The sequence below is a fragment of the Pithys albifrons genome, chromosome 13, assembly GCF_047495875.1.
Source record: "Pithys albifrons albifrons isolate INPA30051 chromosome 13, PitAlb_v1, whole genome shotgun sequence".
NCBI classification, from domain to species: Eukaryota; Metazoa; Chordata; class Aves; order Passeriformes; family Thamnophilidae; genus Pithys; species Pithys albifrons.
In genome coordinates this window covers 1408211-1428606 of record NC_092470.1, presented here as the reverse complement: position 1 = coordinate 1428606, position 20396 = coordinate 1408211, and the positions used below count along the sequence as shown (strand labels likewise).

At 45.9% G+C, this 20396-nt stretch overlaps 1 protein-coding gene across 3 annotated transcripts in view; it reads left to right on the top strand.

Moving 5' to 3' along the window:
* The window catches only part of SCAPER (S-phase cyclin A associated protein in the ER), a 162814-nt gene that overhangs the window by 121960 nt on the left and 20458 nt on the right, over positions 1 to 20396 (top strand). For all 3 annotated transcript variants that reach the window (XM_071568602.1, XM_071568600.1, XM_071568601.1), the window contains exons 27-29: positions 1658 to 1813; positions 13249 to 13486; positions 16492 to 16641. In XM_071568602.1, the coding sequence (XP_071424703.1) occupies positions 1658 to 1813; positions 13249 to 13486; positions 16492 to 16641 (544 nt within the window). The remainder of the gene's footprint in view (positions 1 to 1657; positions 1814 to 13248; positions 13487 to 16491; positions 16642 to 20396) is intronic.

The window sequence follows — 20396 nt, the reverse complement described above, 5'->3', positions numbered from 1 at the left end:
GCTTTATATCCAGCATATTTTTATTCTTAATTCCTTTCACTGCTTCTGAAAGCTGTGTGTCAGCAGGGTGAGCTTTGGCAGAAGGTCTGTCTTCTAGCCCTGGAGAGGAATCAGCCTTTGAGCAACAGCAGTGTCTGAAAAGTGAGAGATTTTCTTCCCTAATCTTAACCCCCTTGTTTTTTCAAAATCAGACTGTAAGACATGTTGTGAGGGAACAGGGTTTTTCAATAAATACTTGTACAACTTCTGTGAGAGGCATTATCTAATCAATTGTCTTTATTGGCTAGCATCAATTTTATTTAATAATGCTCCCCACTTAGTCAAGTCAAGGCCATCTAGACATTATGGAAACACAGGGCCAGTGGTGTTCCCTTCCCAAGGAGCCTTTGTTCTCAGGGGCATCTCCAACACATGGCCTTGAGGAGCAAGGAGACAGCAGCTGGAGGGACAGAGTAACGTTAGTAACAGGTTTAGTGCAGACAGTCAGTGTGAAAACAGGGAATCATTTGGTGCTGTCTGAAGGCAATTGCTTCCCCATGTCTTCAGGCAGGTGGAGGCACAGGATAAAACAGCACTTCTGGTTTGACAGGAGGTTTCTCCCACTTGGCAAGAGTGGAAGAAAATGCAAAGAAAATTAAAGGGGAATGAAAAGGAGGTGATTGCAGTGGGACCTTCGTGTCCACAAAGAGAGTTGATCTTATCTGAGTCAGCAGAGTGTGGTGGTTGAGATGGACTGGAGGCTGAGCAGCTCCATGTTTGTGGTAGAACAAGGAAAGTGCATGAGGTGATATTAGCAAAGTGATGTGGAAAAAATGTGTCTCTGTGTGTAGTTTTAGTGGAGTTACACTGACCAGTGTGTGAGAGAACCTGCTGTGGACAGAGGGATCTTGGTACAAGGGTGAAGAGCAGATTATTTTTGCTTAGGTTTCCAAGCTATTAGAATTCAAAAAGGAAACCAGCAGTAGTGATCTGATGATCAGCAATGGTGGTGTGACCTACCCTGGTAATAAGGGGTTAAGAGTTAAAAAAAAAGAAGTCACTAGCATGGTTTTCTCTGAATTGAGTTTGGCTCAGCACCTGAGGAGGTTTTGTGATTCTGTTCCTTCTATACTGATGGTTGTTGCCTACATATTCTATTAGTCCCTGAGTTGTTGCATATATATTGAAGAGGGAAAAAACCCCACCTGGGCAGTAGTTGTTATGACATACATATTGCAATAAATGTTATCTGGGTAACATCCCTGTCTTTTTGAATTAGTGTGTTGTACAAAGTTTATCTCTTCATGCTGAAAAGAAATTTTGTTGTTGCAGAGCTATCAAGGGTATTATAAATCATTTAACTATGACAAAATTCCATTGTCTTTCTAACAGTATGGTAAAATAAACATTTACACTGGTATTTGTTGTACAGTGTAATACAAATTATCCTACAACAGACATACGTCTTAACAAAAACTACTGATAGTCACACAGAGCCAGATCTGAAGTCATTGTAATTAGAATTATTTTACTGAACCCTTTCAGAAAGAGTATTTAAGCAATCCCAACCTGCATTCCATGTGGTTTGATCGTAGAGAAGCAAAAATTACTTCTTTTGCAAAGTTACCAATACTCGTGTGGGACTTTGTTTTTAATACACTTTTTCCTCTGTTTGCAGTTATGTGGTCAACACAGGACTGGTGGACAAGCTGTGCTGCTGCTTCCTGTCTGTGCAGGGCCCTGTGGAGGAGAACCCCAACACAGCCAGTTTCCTGCAGAGTGCCACGGCCCTGCTGCACGGCATGTGCCAGCTGTGCTGCGCCGTCAGCGGCAGGTGGGTGCTCTGGGTGGGCACAGCAGCCCTGGCAGAGGGTCCTGCTGGGCAGGCACAGCCATGGCAGAGGGTCCTCCTGGGCAGGCACAGCCATGGCAGAGGCTCCTGCTGGGCAGACACGGCCATGGCAGAGGGTCCTGCTGGGCGGGCACAGCCATGGCAGAGGGTCCTGCTGGGCGGGCACAGCCATGGCAGAAGGCCCTGCTGGGCAGGCACAGCCATGGCAGAGGGTCCTGCTGGGCAGGCACAGCCATGGCAGAGGGTCCTGCTGGGCGGGCACAGCAGCCATGGCAGAGGCTCCTGCTGGGCAGACACGGCCATGGCAGAGGGTCCTGCTGGGCGGGCACAGCCATGGCAGAGGGTCCTGCTGGGCAGGCACAGCCATGGCAGAAGGCCCTGCTGGGCAGGCACAGCCATGGCAGAGGGTCCTGCTGGGCAGGCACAGCCATGGCAGAGGGTCCTGCTGGGCGGGCACAGCAGCCATGGCAGAGGGTCCTGCTGGGCAGGCACAGCAGCCATGGCAGAGGGTCCTGCTTGGCAGGCACAGCCATGGCAGAGGCTCCTGCTGGGCAGGCACAGCCATGGCAGAGGCTCCTGCTGGGCAGGCACAGCCATGGCAGAGGCTCCTGCTGGGCGGGCACAGCAGCCATGGCAGAGGGTCCTGCTGTGCAGGCACAGCCATGGCAGAGGGTCCTGCTGGGTGGGCACAGCAGCCATGGCAGAGGGTCCTGCTGGGCAGGCACAGCAGCCATGGCAGAGGGTCCTGCTTGGCAGGCACAGCCATGGCAGAGGGTCCTGCTGGGCAGGCACAGCCATGGCAGAGGCTCCTGCTGGGCGGGCACAGCAGCCATGGCAGAGGGCCCTGCTGGGCAGGCACAGCCATGGCAGAGGGTCCTGCTGGGTGGGCACAGCAGCCATGGCAGAGGGTCCTGCTTGGCAGGCACAGCAGCCATGGCAGAGGCTCCTGCTGGGCAGGCACAGCCATGGCAGAGGCTCCTGCTGGGCGGGCACAGCAGCCATGGCAGAGGCTCCTGCTGGGCAGGCACAGCCATGGCAGAGGGTCCTGCTGTGCAGGCACAGCCATGGCAGAGGGTCCTGCTGGGCGGGCACAGCAGCCATGGCAGAGGGTCCTGCTGGGCAGGCACAGCAGCCATGGCAGAGGGTCCTGCTTGGCAGGCACAGCCATGGCAGAGGGTCCTGCTGGGCAGGCACAGCCATGGCAGAGGCTCCTGCTGTGCAGGCACAGCCATGGCAGAGGGTCCTGCTGGGCGGGCACAGCCATGGCAGAGGGCCCTGCTGGGCAGGCACAGCTGCCATGGCAGAGGGTCCTGCTGGGTGGGCACATCAGCCATGGCAGAGGCTCCTGCTGGGCAGGCACAGCCATGGCAGAGGCTCCTGCTGGGCGGGCACAGCAGCCATGGCAGAGGCTCCTGCTGGGCAGGCACAGCCATGGCAGAGGGTCCTGCTGTGCAGGCACAGCCATGGCAGAGGGTCCTGCTGGGTGGGCACAGCAGCCATGGCAGAGGGTCCTGCTGGGCGGGCACAGCAGCCATGGCAGAGGGTCCTGCTTGGCAGGCACAGCCATGGCAGAGGGTCCTGCTGGGCAGGCACAGCCATGGCAGAGGCTCCTGCTGGGCAGGCACAGCCATGGCAGAGGGTCCTGCTGGGCGGGCACAGCCATGGCAGAGCGTCCTGCTGGGCGGGCACAGCCATGGCAGAGGGCCCTGCTGGGCAGGCACAGCAGCCATGGCAGAGGGTCCTGCTGGGTGGGCACATCAGCCATGGCAGAGGCTCCTGCTGTGCAGGCACAGCCATGGCAGAGGCTCCTGCTGGGCTGGCACAGCAGCCCTGGCAGAGGGTCCTGCTGGGCAGGCACAGCAGCCATGACAGAGGGTCCTGCTGGGCGGGCACAGCAGCCATGGCAGAGGGTCCTGCTGGGCAGGCACAGCCATGGCAGAGGCTCCTGCTGGGTGGGCACAGCAGCCATGGCAGAGGGTCCTGCTGGGCAGGCACAGCCATGGCAGAGGCTCCTGCTGGGTGGGCACAGCAGCCATGGCAGAGACTCCTGCTGGGCTGACACAGCAGCCATGGCAGAGGGTCCTGCTGGGCGGGCACAGCTATGGCAGAGGGTCCTGCTGGGCAGGCACAGCCATGGCAGAGGGCCCTGCTGGGCGGGCACAGCCCTGGCAGAGGGTCCTGCTGGGCAGGCACAGCCATGGCAGAGGGTCCTGCTGGGCAGGCACAGCCATGGCAGAGGGCCCTGCTGGGTGGGCACAGCAGCCATGGCAGAGGCTCCTGCTGGGCTGGCACAGCAGCCATGGCAGAGGGTCCTGCTGGGCAGCCACAGCTCCTCTGCTCTGGGACCACACAGACACACTGGGGAGCAAACACAGCAGGACGGGCACTGCTTACCCCTCAGGAACTGGTTACCTGCACCAAGGTTTGATACTTCTAAGTCATTTATCAGAACTGCAAACTTTATCTCCTTTGCTCATCATTAGACAGGGTTTTACCACTGATAGTTTTGAGTGTCCAGTCCTAAGGACTTCAGGAGATACTTTATTATCAGCTAAAATCAACTCTTAATGGATTTGTCTCTAGAGCAGCCTAATTCAGCTCTTGCTCTTTAAAATACCACTACCAGTAAGGGATTTTCTATTTTCTATACAGAAAAGTATTATTAGATTTGTCACTGAATTTTGTAATGCAAAAGGTTAGTTGTAAGCTAACAGGGTTGTGGGGAGTGTGCATGAGGCACATGCCTGCCAGCAGATCTGGACTCCTATGAGAGGCAAAATTACAGAGCTTTGGGCTGCACCTACTGGAACCTACCACTGTTACTGTTACACATTTCAGGAAAAATCAAGACTGACTGAACTTCACAATGCATTCCTGAAGGGTAAAATGATGCCAGGGTTGAAACACTAAAGTTAATAAAACATAAAAGAAGAAACAAAGCTGTAGGTAAGAGCTGTTGCTGGTAACCCAAGGACACAGGCACATGGAAAAAGAACTGCAAGAAATATGAGCCCAGAGAGACCATCCCAACTTATTGAAATTTCCCTTTCTGAAAGCTGCCAACTTGGCATTTTACATTCCAGGAGAGCACTGCCAGAAATCAAATGCTCACTAAATAAAATAATAAAAAAAATCACCCTTCTGTTAATGGAATAGTAGTTCTAGCTGCAAGAGTGAGTAACACAGTGTTTGTAATTTCTGGAGCAGGCATACACTTCACCCAAACATTAGAAACTTTGCACCCCAAAGTGGTACAGCTCTGCACAAGTACTTCCTTCAAGAACATCTGGTTTTTGTAGCAGCAGAGTAATTTTGGAGAGTTGAGTGTTTTTCTTCACAGTTATACCAAGAAGTATCCAATCTTACTGCCTGCATATAACAGCAATACTTTGGATTTTATCCAAAGTTGCTGATTGTTCTCAGTTTCCAGGTCATTTGAGCATGAAAAGAAATGAGAGGAATGAACTTGGGATTTCAAAACTGTTGTCTTTCCCTTTCAGATCAAAAACTTTGGTGTAACTGATTAGAAGGGCAGTTTAAATCAAATGTCTTTCATCACCTGAGCCCACTCTTATTTAAGCAGTGAATGCAGAGTGTAATTCTGTCTCTTTACAGAAGTCCTCAGTATTCAAGGTGATTTAAATGGAAAAAGGTATTGCCAAACACAGATTAAGGTGGCAGAAACAGAGCTCAGATTTATTGAATTCTTAAATATGTCACACCGTGGTAATAGATCCTGTGTGATACCTGATCTGCAGCACAAAAGGCAGCCCCTCTGTGGGAAATACAGATCCTCTGTATTCCTAGGGAATGGTGGCAGGAGGCAATGCAGCCTGTTCAGTCAGAACCAGCATTTCTCCTTCTCCCCTTGAGCACCAAACCAACCTGCAGTATTACACCTGTCTGTGTGTCACAGTGATCAACCACTCTGGTCATCTGAGGTTCTTAACTGAGAGAAAAAAGCCCAGTAAGTATTACCAGTGCTCTGACACTGTAGAATGAAATAAAGTTTTGCCAAAATAAGGGCAGGCTTTCACCATTGTTGCAAGAGCAATTTTGGGTTGCTCTTTTGGTATATCCTCCTATATATGATGGTTCAATGTCAGAAATTCCTTTATGCTCCTCAGTGGTAATGGGGGTGAGGGGTGCAAAATGAGTTTGTTTTTTTTGATGGAACTTTTTCGGGCTGTTATTTGTTATATGAAAATTTGTCATTCCATATGAAACTGTGAGAGTGTTTTTCTAGTGGAGTGCTGTGTGCAGATCTCAGCGTGCAGCACCGCTGGGTGGCACAGGGGGAGGCTGGCACAGCACAGGCAGGGCTGGGTGTAGGACCAGGGCCTCCTCAGGCCTCAAACCATCCCCACTGCAACAGGGAAATCTTGATGGGCTGGAAATGGCAGTGGGATCCTCCTCCTGTGCTTTCAGACCCCAACCAGCTTGTTAGAAACTTTACTGCAGCTGTAATCGGTGGCATCCCCAGAGAGCCAGGAGTTAAACACTGGAATTCTGGTGTTAAACAATTAAAGGGTCCTGGCTCATGAGTACAAAGTATGTTGGGCCATCTTGTGATGGAGGAAGAGCTGTCAGTCTAGACTTTCCTGTCTTCCTCCCAAGAACATTTCATAAAACTCCCAAATTTAGCAGAGTGTTTCTAAACCAAGCCCTGAATTGATACCCAATGTTTATTTGGGCAGTTACTTCAAGGAAAACAATTCTATAGGCAGGGAAGAGATCTCAGTCAACTACCTCCCTGCCCCTCATTCTGCATCAGGCAGGGTGTCACAACAATAATGATTATTAGAGAATAGCCTCAATTGTTTCATATATGTATCTCAACATTAGGTATTAAATGAGGTCTGTGGTTGATATAATGAAGATGGTAAAATTTTAAGACATGAGCAAAGAGACTTTTATTACTGTGGTAGACTTGTGGGGAGAAAAAAAAGGTGCAAAATCATGGAGCTAGATCCAATAAAGGAAAGTCTTACTAATGTAGAAACATAAATTGGAGGAGCCTCAATTTTAGAATCATAAAACGTTATTGAAATGAGGGAATCCATTCTGTACATGTGTTATAAACATATCCTAGTATAAGAGAGGGAATTTCTTTTCATTGGTGATAAAGATCTTTAAAAAAGATTTAACTTTGATATTGATCTTCTCAAATTATAATTTTTGATACTGGCTAATAAATGCTTGATTGATTCTTGTAATTGAAGTTTTGCTGTGGATGTAATAACACATTTTCCAAACAGTGTAATACATATAAAAGATCATTTTTTAAAAGCCATAAGTACTTGTAACCCCATGTAAACCTCGTTTTGATAATTTTATGCCCTCTTCTGTTGCATAGTGAGAGTCACTGAGAGTGACTTGAAACCTCCAACTGGAAATCCCATATTCCTGGTGGTGTATTGCAGCCATTACTCAGTGGAGGCAAGAGGTCCTTTCTCCCTAATGAGTTAAAAAAAAGGTGTATGAGAGCTGAAAACAGGGTGTTGTCTCTTACTGTATGTAGTGAGAAATCATAAAATGCAGCATATCTGAATATTGAACTCTCTCTGCTGTGCAGATGAACCTGACATTTGAGACTTAGGCTTGAAAATTGTGGCCATAATAATGCTTAGCTGTTGTTTGCACACCCCTAAGAGTAACAGTAGCCAGAACTGAAAACAGAGACACTTTTATGAACCTGAAATAAAGCAAAATGTTAAATAGTCTTTATACAGAATAGCAGTGGTTTATATGGCCATGTCAATCTCTTGCAGTTTGTGTCCCATTCCAGATGTCCAGCAGCAATGTTCAGGGCAATAGCCCTGTTTGCCAGAATGTATTATTGTTAGTATGAGGGATACAAGGCCTATTTTGGGCCTTCAAATCCTGAATAAACATTTGGAATGTGCTTGGCTTGTACCCACAGGACAGAGAACAATGAGCAGGCATGGAATGCAGGGAGCATTAATAACTGCCCAGCTCAGTCTTCCCTAAAATCAGGCATGTATGGCAAGTCCCTCATGAGCATAGCAAGGATTTTCCTTATGTTCCTGTCTTTTCTTGTACTGCTCAGTGTTCATCAAGTCTGGATCCCTTTTTCCTCTGTAATTGTCTGGAACTGAGGTTCCTGTCCTAGATGTGTAGTTGTTACTCTATGGAAGATTATAGTTAATGCCTTATTTCACTTTTGCCCATTAGTATGAAGGAATAAATTCAAAGTGACCAGACAGTTGATGCAAAGAGCAGGAGGAATGCTCGGCTCTAGTGTGAGGGTTGGTCACTGAGGCAGAGCATTCTCCCTGAGAGCAGGACGGGGGGAGCAGGAGCACAGATACCAGGAGGAAAGTGAGTTGTGCATAAGGAGAATATTACAAATAATAGTCCCTCAAACTGCGTAGCTTCTTGGGACATCAGCTGTTTGAAACTTGTGCTGTTTTCCTGATGTAAGGACTGTCTGCAAGCTCCTGTGTTAATCTGGGTGAATGTCAGAGCAGTGCAGTGCCTAAATGGTTGCTGTTCTGTGGCATCTCCAACCAGTGTTTCGTATGTCTATGCCTGTGTCAACAGCTCACAGAGCTGTGTGTTACAGGATGCAGTGCAGAAAGCTGCAGACTCAGGGTTGGATCAGGAAACCATGACTGTCATGTCACAGGTACACAAGGAAGGAGGATGGTCTGGTCTCAGGTTTATTACAGTAATTAAGATAATGTCTGTTTTGGCTGCTGGGTGGTGAATCAGATGCAAGTCTATCTGAACCTTGGTTGTGCTTCTCACCACTCCAAGGGGCAGCAGCTCCAGCAAGTGCTAAACTAAAACTTGTTCCTGAAATTCCTGAAAGGTTTCACGTCATCGCTCTTAGGCAGCCCTGCAGTCCCTGCCTTGATAGTGTGAATTGTAACAGGGCCTGACAGGTGCTAAATATTTCTTTATTCTTTTTTCATTATTATTTTACCTCTTTATTTTGACATCTCTTTCTAAATAAAATAATTTAGAAGCAGAAAGTACCAGTGATAGTTTTTAAATGCTAATAATAAAAAATCCCAACAGATTATATTCTAAGCCTTTTGAAAACTCATGTTTCCATTTTGCTCCATGTTTTTAATCAGGAGTATATATTTCAAATATACAAACATTACAATGTATACCCTTGGAGAGGCTTGTCTGCTTGCTAGCTCAGTCAGTTTTTAAAACAATATGTTTTCAGATATAAACAGTGTGCTCATATTGAAGCTTGGAGAAATTGTAGTTTTTTACTTGTTCTGCAGAGTATGCTGTTTCTCATCAAGCTGTATTGAATTCCTGTTTTTAATAAATAGTGGTATATTTTAAGCAATGAAGTGCCACTGTTTAGTATCTTTCTTTCCTGTGATGGATATATCCACATTTTTAAATTCTTAAACCTTTTTTGTAAGGCATAAACCCTGTAACAATTCCTGAGACTCCTTGATGGCCGAAGCTAAAATCCATCATGGCGACCCATAATGAAAATTCCCTGCGTTTCATTAAGCTTTTTTTTTTAATCCTGCAGATTGTTTGACCATAATATAAATATTTGCCTGGTTTTCTGTGTTAAATGTAGAGACTGGTGAAGTTTGAAAGCCTGTCTGTTTTCCCAGCTATATCAGCCAATGTAAAAAATCCGGTGAGTTTTGCTTCCCTTCAGGGATTAATTGAAGGGGTTCTGTCCACAATGACTATTTTACTTTGGCAGCTGTTACAGACACAGAGAAAAAGCTTCCTTAAACAGGAGAATTAAAAGGAAGCACAGCTGCAGGAATCTCCTCTCTTCACTCTTATGTAAAACCTGCTTTTCTTGTGGACATTGTCACCTGATGTTGTGAAGGTTTTTAGGGGGTTTTGCCTCAGCACTGTATTTTCACTGGGCTTTCCTCTCAGGGGGGCTGATAAATAGAAATGAAATCCCCTGTTGTGCAGACTTGACCAAGGTGGCTCAAAGCACCAAATGCAAAGGTTTGTGCTTTATTTTCCAACATCTCATATGGATTTTTTCCTACTTTAAAGCCCACAACGAGTATGAATAATGTCTTTTACCTTTTTATTGTAAACAGTTAGGCTTAAAGTGATGTAACTGACAGTTCAGCCCAACAGGAGCCAGTGGCCTGTTCATATACATATTAACCATAATACAGGCAGGCAATGTCAAAAGTAAAAGTTGCTGGCAGTTTGTTCATTCCACCACATCTAGCAGAGAGATTTTTAATTTCTTTTTAATAGCTTTGTCTTGTGGTATAACTTTAAAATTTTTTGTCTTTTCTGTGAAAAAAATGATGTTTGCATTTTGAGTTATTTCACAATTGACTTTTTTATGTATATTTTGATTCATTCTCTGCTCCAGAGCAGCACAAAATGGTGAAAGGATTTCATCCAGCAATGTAAGCTTTTTCATATGGAGTTGTTTAAAAATAATGATGGAGTGAGAGCTGAAAGCAAGCTGACTTTAACCTTTGCTAAAATTGGTCAATCTTCTCATTGCATATAGTCAGAAAAAATTCTGTGAGGTATCATATGCAGTAATTACTTTGGGGTTATCATTTGACTGTGAGTGTTGTTTTCTGTTTCACACTGCTGAAAAAGCTAAGATTGAAGTTAAGGAATACTAGTTGGCAAGATGAGCTGTGCTCCCATGTGATCCTATGGCAATAAACATTCTAGTTACTCAGGAGTAGCTGAGTGATGGGTAGCACTTTTTGGCTACTGCATCCTGCAGAGTAAATCATTGGGCCTCAGAAGGTATTTTCAAGTGAGGAATACTGGGGAGTCCATGGACACACATCACAGAGCTGTAAACATGGTGGTCCCAGCCCTTTTGCCTCCTTTGCAGCCCCTGGGCCGCCCTCCCTCCTCTGCAGCCGGTTCTGTGCCAGCAGGGCTGGGGCTGTGCAGCTGGAATGTGCCAAGGCACGGCTGGCACGGCCAGGTGAGGGCTCAGGAAGTGGCTCTGCTGCCTCCATTCACACACACTCACTCAAAGACCACAGAGCTTCCAAATGAAGACCTTGGCCATGGATTCCAGGCGTAGAAAAAGGAAAGCCATGCCATAAATTGTTGTGCAGTGTAGCCCCACCCAAACACACTTAGAGCTCTAGTATTTCTTTCACTTTTTATTCTTTATGGAGTAAATATTAGTGTTTTAGGGCAAATAGACAGAGCTACGTTTCTTTTGTTCTTACCATGTTTTACTAAAGATCTGATTGCTTCTTTCAGAGACTTGTGAGCTACTTCTGCAGTCTGGAGTGGTTTTGTACAGTCGTGGTATTGCTGCAGTAGGACTGGGACGTTGATCCTGGAGCAGCAAAGGATACCGTGCTTTAAAGCTTTTTTAGTAGCATTGAACATTCACAGATTGTAAATAGAAATAGCTCAGAAAGAAATGGTACCCATAAGTGCTATTTTCAGGTAAGATCACTCCCTACATGTGTGATCTGACTGGTGAAAAGCAGGGGTGAGTCATCTGAGCAACTGCTTTCTAAAGGTAAAGATGTGAGCAGGCACTGAAGGAAGCAGATGTGTGCCAATAAAGCAAGTTGTGTACAACCCAAATACTGTCCTGTTGTGTTCCCTGAGCACGGGGTTCCTCTGGGACATGGAGAAGGCAGGTTCATTATCCTGCTCTGCCTGTTTTTCCCTCTGGTCCAAGGAAGTGAGGGTGTGCTGTCACAGACACAAATTCTCGTGTACAGGCCCTGGTTTGGGTGAGGTGGTGCTTTCTTACCTACTTTATTTGCTTCACTAGAAAAAGTGAAAATGACAGAAGAAGGTGGTGATTGCCAAAACTTGGTAGTTGCTGAGTTCATGCTTTAGTTGCTCTGTTGCAGACAAGTGTCTGTGCTGTCAAAGGCAGGGTTGGTCAGCCTGCCCTGGCCTGTGTTGGGAAGGTCTCTGGAAACACAGCAGTGTCTGTAGCAGAGCAGGGCAAGGTGCTTCTGAGAAAGATACACAAGAGATTGTTTAGAGCTGTTCTAGTCGAGGGAAAGCTCTTTACTGGTTTTGATCAGTGGGAGTATTCTGAGCCCTCTGAGTGTCTGGTCTTTGCTGTTACAGATTATTTCACAGAGTGGTTCTGGTTTCCACTACTTTCCCATTTCTTTTGTTTTCAGTTGTTATGAAAGGGAAAAATATCTTCATTTCATTTGTTCTTTTATAATATTTTCTCTTACCACCTGTCATGTTTTCCTTTAATTATAAAAAGAATAATATCTTTGATATTGACACTTCCTTCTTTTTTCTTTTCTTTTATCTTGTTAGGAGGTAAATGCCGGAGATTAAATAAAAGGTCAGATTTTGATGTAATGTATTTTCAGTATTCCTGTTCACTGTATCTTAGTATTTTAGTGTTTCCTTTGATTGCCAATATCAGCTAAGTGTGTTTCCAAAATGAAGTTCAGGGAATTTTCATGATGGGTTTGAATTAGAACTCAGAGGATATGAAACTTGCAGAATTATTTTTGGGCTTTATTTTGTACTTGCCTGCCTTCCACACATTATTTAGCCTCCAGGGTGGTGACAATCTGAGTCTTCCTTAGTAGTTGTTGTCCTGCATCATCTTCTGGATTATTAAGAATGTGAAAAAACTAAAGTAGTACAAATCATGGAGGGGTTATGTTAAGTGCTTTTGAAAGTCTGGATGTGAGAATGGAAAGGGCACTCTGGGTTATTTGCCTGTCTGTGCTGATATCCCAGGTGACAAAAAACCTTCTCCATTATTTTATGTGCATACCTAAAAAATGGCAAAGAAACCCAGTTCCCCTTTGCTCGAGCTGTGCTGGTTTGTCTTTTGTGTTTAGTATTTGCTGCCCTGTGCCCTGTGCCATGACAGCATCTGACTGAAATAAGCAGTAGTGTGTTTCCTTACTGCTCAGCCGCTTCATTCTTAAATTCCTGCAGAACTATTTGATTAAGATCATCTGTTCCCAGTTACTGATTTTGCTCCTTAGGTAGGCAGTTTGTTCAGTGCCTGCAGCCAGTCCCTGCAGCAGGGAGAGCCTCCAGGGGTTCCCGGACCTCTGCTGGCTGCTGTTGGAGGCAAGAAGAGTGAATGTGGGCTCCTGACCTGGCCAGGGCTTGCATGGGGCCCCTGGAGTGCTCCCAAAGTGCCCCCAGGCCTCCAGCTTCAGAGCTGTCAGATTCTGCATGTCCTCACACTGGTTTTGAGCACAGGCACCAGTATGTGGAGGAGGATGTGGAAGGACACAGCTGCACTGCAGTTAAAGAGGGGGTGAGACAGTACCCTAATTATTGCAAGCATTTTCTGGGAGTGCTCTGGTGTCTTGGCACATCAGACAGTGGGATTTTTCCTTGTTACGAGTTCACTTCTTCTCTAACCCTCAGCTCACCCAGGTGCTGCTCGTGGGCAGTTCCCTCCCACAGTGTCCCACTCAGCTGCCTCCCTGTGTCCGCAGGACTCGGAACGTGTTCGACAGCGCCCGCCCGGACCCCACGGGACTGACGGCAGCTCTGCAGGCCACGGACCTGGTCGGAGTCCTGCACATGCTCTACTGTGTTCTCTTCCACGGGACCATCTCAGACCCCAACACAGCCAGTCCTAAGGACAGCTATGCTGCCAACACAGTCCAGGTGGCCATTCAGAGCTTACGGTTCTTCAATAGTTTTGCTGTTCTTGACCTTCCTGCCTTCCAGGTAACACCTGTTTTAAAGCTTTTCTTACCATGAAAATGTTAATTATTGATTATACCTTTGCACTGAGTTTTGTCTCTGAGATCTTAGTTCCTGAAGGAACTTTCAACAATTAAATGTTTAGGTTTTATGTATAAAAATTTTAAGTGTTGTTATTTCCACCATATAGTTATGGCGAGTGAATGTAAGTGAAAATTTAGAATATGTGAAATGCATATCCAGTCCATTGCATGTTCTAGCTTTTTTTTTACTCACTTCTGCCGTAGTACATTTTATATTTAATAAGTCCCTAAAACGTAAAAAGAAAAATCTTGGTCAAAGCACAAAATAAAAGTTTTTCTATTGTGAAAAATTTTCTTGTATTATAACCACAGTTCACATTTCCTGGTGCTTTCAGTGGCCACCTGCTTTAAGATTGTGCAACTGAAATTGAAAATCACTTGATATAAATTTTTTTAATCCAAGTAAAATTTTAGTGACCAAAATTAGAAATTTTAACTTTTCTTACTTTTTATTAAATAAAAAAAAATTTAATTGCATTTTGATTCCTGAGAAGGTAAGTCTCTATTTACCTTTGTCTGTTAACAGAGTTCAAGTGTAAATAAATCACTTTGCCACACAAAGAAAATACAAATACTGATATGTTTCTCAGATAGGTTGGCAGAGTTGTTCTCTTGTTAATATAAAACACGTGTCTAAAAGAATTGCTTTGAAAACACATGTAACAACATAGATCTTATGCAATTCATTAGAACAGGTTTCTTTTAATATGTAGTTTGTATGTCAGCTGTACCACACTCTATCTGAAATGCATTAAACTCAGCAAGAGCTTTGCACAAGTGAAGAATTTAGTGTAAGTCTCTCTTAGTTCGTGTTTCTTGCCTTTGATTTTCAGTCTGTTTAGAGTCTCTCGCAACAGCAACAAGCCATTTATGTCTAGCAGTGTTCACTTGTATGGATGCAGCTGCAGGATCCAGTCCAGTCAGGGTTTCTTTACAGGGACATAAACAGGATATTTGTTGGAGTTTCCTGTAAAACAACCCTTACACACACTATTGACTCCCGTTTCTGTCTGTAAATCAAGGTGCACCAAAGTAGTTCTGTCCTGCCCCTTGTTTGGGACTGGCTGTTGGTGTGTTGCTGTGGGTGGGTGTAACGGTGTGACCTGGGACAGGCACAGCTTGCAGGGGAGCTGCAGCAGATGCCACTGGCTGAAGGGCTTCTCCCTGTGTCCCAAGGGTTTTAAATGCCAAGATTTAAAAGTTATTTTTAAAACACCATCTTCTGCTTGTACACTGCCTGTGTTTATCCTCTATGAAGGCAATTGTATCTCAGCAATTATAACAAACCATTAGTTTGTTCTACATCAAATGGTGCGAGTCGGTCACTGCTGCCTGAAGGGTGGCTGAAAGCAGGATGGGGGTTGTTCCCTCAGCTCAGGAGGAATCCCCTGGGCTGTCACTGAGCTGCAGCATCGTGGGCTTCGGGAGGGACAGGCACTCTGGTGCAGCCTCAGCAGCTCTCCCTTTCAGTGCATTAATGTGATTTGATTCTGTAATGTTAAAAATAACGCACCTGAGGCACTTTGCTGTCCATTCTGACCCTGTGGAGCAGAGTGGGCTGGCAGACAGCAGAGGGAAAAGCCTCGTTTGTGTGCTGTCTGATTATTATCTCTAAGGAATAGTTTTATCACTTATTAGTAGGACTGTAGAATAGGGGGTTTGATTAACAGAAGAGGTCTGGTATTGTAGAGTTTGTATTAGGACAGATGGCTCATGGGTATATATTTCATTTGATTTGACAATCTAAACAATTGAAAGATGGTAGTGAGAAACAACTCAGGATCCTGAGCTGATATTAATTCTGGCCAAAAAGGAAGCATAGTTTCCTTGAAAAATTAGTTTAACTTTTATACACAAACTCAGGTGCCCTTTGACCTGTTGTTATCAGGGGAGGTTAAACCCAGAGTGCTGGGTCACGGCATGCGTGGACAGTACTGATTAAGTGAGGGTGGACCTGATAGCGTGGCATTTACGTGATGTAAAGCAGTAAATGGTGGCTGTATGGAGCATTAAATGTTGACAATACACTGACTTACCAGAACGCTTGAGGTTCAAGGTGGAAAGCATCCCTGGCTGAGTCTGGGCTAATTGTCAAGGATTCTGCTTTTGCTGAGTAGATTTGGAGTGTGGTGAGACTAAACTATGCTCTGGCCTGGGATTTATGTGATGTACTTAACACAGGCTGCAAGGTAGGAAATGAAGGAAACTCTGAAATGGAAGAGATTTTCTCCCAGGCCTGCATTGCTGTTTCATTAGAGTTAGGAGACTGTCATGCTCATTCCCTGTGCTTTCCTTTTCCCCTTTGACCCTGTGTCGCTCTGTCTGTTTGACATGTTTATTAAATAGAGGCTGTAGGCTGCGCAGATAAAATCTAATTCTGAATCTCCATGTTCCAGCAATTTGCCTACTTTTAAAAAGCATCCCAAGAAGCTTTGCAGCTGAATGTTCTCTCCTTTTGAATGTTTCTAACTTTTTTAATGTTTAAAAACTCGTTATTTGTTATTAATCATTGTAACCTATTCAGAGCATGAGTTACTGAGGAGAAATGTATTTTGCTCTGTTTCAGAAATGAAGATGGTTTGGTTTCTTTTGCTTATTCCTAAGAAATATTATTAACATTAAGCTTTCCTGGAACATGTAATGTATATCAAATGGAATGGTCAGCCTAACGCTACACTGAATGTCAACTAAGCAAAATCCAATTTTTCCTGTGTCCCTTGAAAATTTGAATTTATTCTTACTTTTGTGACTTTTAATGTTAACATCCAGTTGTGAACAGTAAGTGACTGAAAGAAGAGATTCTGTCCTGCACAGTCACTGCAACAAAGAACATGGTCTGTACTTTGCAAAAAAAAATAGAAGGGTCCAACTGCTGTGTATGCAATTCTGCCAAGTTCTGGGACATACTGCTGGCGTGTAACTGCTGTTTCCTGGCCTTTTTTGCAGTCCATTGTGGGAGCTGAAGGACTGTCCCTTGCCTTCCGGCACATCGTCAGCTCCCTGCTGTGGTTCTGCTCCCAGCACACCTGTGAGGCGCTGCTGCACGAGGTCATCATCTGTGTGGGCTATTTCACTGTAAACAACACAGATAACCAGGTAAGGCAAATGGAAAATGGGATCAGAAGTTATCAGGGGCATGTTCAGTCATGGGTCCCTCCAGGAAACTAATCCCTTCAGCATTGGTTTTGAAGCACTTGGGATTCCTTTGAGCACAGAGTGTGTGTTTGCAAGAGACACTGAAGTTGTGTCTTAAGAGAAAGGCATTAATTTTATGTGGCCATAAGCAAACTCCATGTTCTTATGCAGGCAAGTAACTAGCCTTGCTCCCTGCCAAGGTAAATTTAGCCCCTGATATTCTTAATTCCAAATTAACTTCATGTCAGCTTGATCAGGTGGTTGTGGTACCCATTTTAAAGCCCACTAAGCTGTTCTGCCATGAAGACTTGTCCTTGAATGCCAGTGCAGCCATCTCCCTGGTTGCCAGCATGCTCATTTAAGTTTAAGCCATTCTTCTCCTTGAATCTTTTTGGTAGTGAACCAAATACCCTGTCCAGCAAGCAGTGGAAATTCTCCTTTAGCTTACTTGGCTGTTGTCCACTTTTGCCAGTGGACTCTGTGACCTCTCTTACAAGGTTATAAAATAACACAGACAGAAAACTCCAAAAATATTTCAAATATTCTACTCTTTAAAGAGTTTCTTCAGCTTATATATAACATCTCAGAGTGTTTTGGGCAGGGCAGAGGTTGGCATTGGCTCTTTGGAGTCTGTAAAGCTGACTCTGGATGTGTGGATACTGCATTATGGTGCCCACATCAGTTGGATGCTGTATTTTGTGGAATTACTCACTGTGTTCTCTCTCCATACTTTTACCACCTGCTTCCTGGTTTTGCTCAAATTTTGGGGTAGGGGTTCAGGATGAGGAGTTCAGTGTCCTCAGTTCAGCTGATGAGCAGGAGTAAGTGGTACAACTTACCAGTGAAGGTTTATCAAAAAGCTACTCCATAATGTTCTTGACTGTAGTAGAGAAACTTGGGCTTAGAAACTCTCTATAGTTATTGACTATAATTGGAACACTGTTGTATCTTAAAGCTGACAGTGCTGTCACAACTATTACATAATTCTGTAGTGATGTTTCTGTGGCTTTGACCACAGCTGGAGGGAGGATCCTGCAGCCTTCCTGCCCTGAGTGACCAGTCCCCCTCAGGGTGTGGAGCTGAGTGGGGGCAGCACTTCAATATGGTCATTTTTGAGTCTGTGTGATGTTGCTGCCATTTTGAGTCCCTCTGCTGCCTGCCAGGTTGTGCTGGAAGCCAAAGAGCCAGCAAACTGTGTTGTCTCTCTGTGCATTTTAAAAATTTCTCTTTTGGCACACAAGTACAAACAGCTGTGATTCATTGCGTGGAGGATTTGCCACTACAGACGTGCCAGGAATAGTGCAGAGAGGGATTTCCTCCCAGCAGCTCAGTCTGGGGTGCCTGGCGGTGCCCCTGGGTGAAGGGCTGGCTGTGGGCAGCGGGCACTGGCCCTGGCAGTGCCTGGGGGGCTGCCATGGGCCATCCAGAGGCTGTGTGGGCTTCTCACATGGGGGTTTGGAAGGGGCTTGGAGGCTTCAGCTTGGGGCTGGGGGCACGTGGCACCACTGATGAACCCAGGCCAGAGGCAGTTTCCAAGATTCCAAGGTGGCTTATACAATGCTGAGAGTCAAGTTTAGGGCTTCAGCTGAACAGCCGTGGTATGACAGTACTTTCCATCCCATAAAATCTCTTTTAGGGTGGTTTGCTTTGGTGGTCCCATCTCAAGAGGTACCGTGATGTGCTTAACTTTTTTATGTTATTTCTAATACTCCTCATTAATAAGTTTTTAACTGAGGAAGTGGCATTTTGATTTGGCTTTTTTGTTTAGAAAAACGTTTTAAAAACCTGAAGCATTCCTTGCAAAACACAGAGGAGATTTTTTAGTGAAAGGAAGCAGTTTCCTTTTCCTTCAAGGCAAAGCAGAACAACTGTTTAGATCGTTCCTTTCAGGTGCTGTTGGTGCTGTGACTTCCACCAAAGACAGACTGCCTTTCATGAAAAGGGAAGTGCTTTCTATTCATCCAGTTATAGTTTAATTTTTTATTATGCTATGAGCTTCCAGTTTTTCCTTTCGTTGTTACTATCTGTGGAGTCCTACTAAAAATAAAAAATGGGTCTCAGAGTGAAAGTTTTCAAATAGTAGGCTTGAACTCCTGGCAAGAACAGTGTAATAAAAATAGATACACTAGGCTTGAGCTATGAAAACAAATTTCCATAAAGCCAGATAGTTCTGTTTATTTAGTATTTGAACCAACTTCAACTGAGTCAATAACTGACATATTTCAGAGCAGAATCACGTTCTTCTTGCAGTCAAATATGCATTTGTTTAGAAATGTTTGTAGTTTAAAGTCTTTTCCTCTCTAAATTTGTATTCCTTATTACAAACAGAGGTATGTTTTCATTCCTTTCAACACGCCAAACAAAAAAAGGACAAACAGTTGTTTGGAGTTTTCAGTGTGCCTTTTGTGATTCCTTTGTCTGCCCACATCAATGGATAAATATCCAAAGCAGCATACTGGAATAAAGAAAAAAATGCATTAATTATTAAAAAAAGAATAAAAGCAGTTCCCCAGCTTGGAGAATAGATGGATTTCTAAAAAGGAAATTTTACAGCCTGTCAACCTAAACACTGACCTTCTATAGCAGTATTGTGATTTAAGTAAGTGAACTATTACCACTGTGCAGTCAGAATCATAAAAGGGCAATTTCCTAAATATTTCACATCCATAGAAGAAAATCTTCCAAGAGCATCATATGCCAGTCATTTAATGTAATACAGGGTTGTCTTCATTTCTCGCACTGTCTGTAACAGTCTTTAGGTGAGTGGCAGATTGCAGAGGGCAGTTTCCTGTGGCTTTGGGGGTCCCATTCCCTGCAGAGCCCCCCGCAGGTCACACACACGTGGCAGTGGCCACGCTCCCGGTCGGGGTTTGGTGGTCCCATTCCCTGCAGAGCCCCCCGCAGGTCACACACATGTGGCAGTGTCTGCGCTCCCAGCCGGGGTTTGGGGGTCCCATTCCCTGCAGAGCCCCCCGCAGGTCACACACACGTGGCAGTGTCTGCGCTCCCAGCCAGGGTTTGGGGGTCCCATTCCCTGCAGAGCCCCCCGCAGGTCCCACACACGTGGCAGTGGCCACGCTCCCAGCCGGGGTTTGGGGGTCCCATTCCCTGCAGAGCCCCCCGCAGGTCACACACATGTGGCAGTGGCTGCGCTCCCGGTCGGGCTTTGGGGGTCCCATTCCCTGCAGAGCCCCCCGCAGGTCCCACACACGTGGCAGTGTCTGCGCTCCCAGCCGGGGTTTGGGGGTCCCATTCCCTGCAGAGCCCCCCGCAGGTCACACACATGTGGCAGTGGCCACGCTCCCAGCTGGGGTTTGGGGGTCCCATTCCCTGCAGAGCCCCCCGCAGGTCACACACACGTGGCAGTGGCCACGCTCCCAGCCGGGGTTTGGGGTCCCATTCCCTGCAGAGACCCCCGCAGGTCACACACACGTGGCAGTGTCTGCGCTCCCAGCCGGAGTTTGGGGGTCCCATTCCCTGCAGAGCCCCCCGCAGGTCACACACACGTGGCAGTGGCCACGCTCCTAACTGGGGTTTGGGGGTCCCATTCCCTGCAGAGCCCCCCGCAGGTCACACACACGTGGCAGTGGCCACGCTCCTAACTGGGGTTTGGGGGTCCCATTCCCTGCAGAGCCCCCCGCAGGTCACACACACGTGGCAGTGTCTGCGCTCCCGGTCGGGGTTTGGGGGTCCCATTCCCTGCAGAGCCCCCCGCA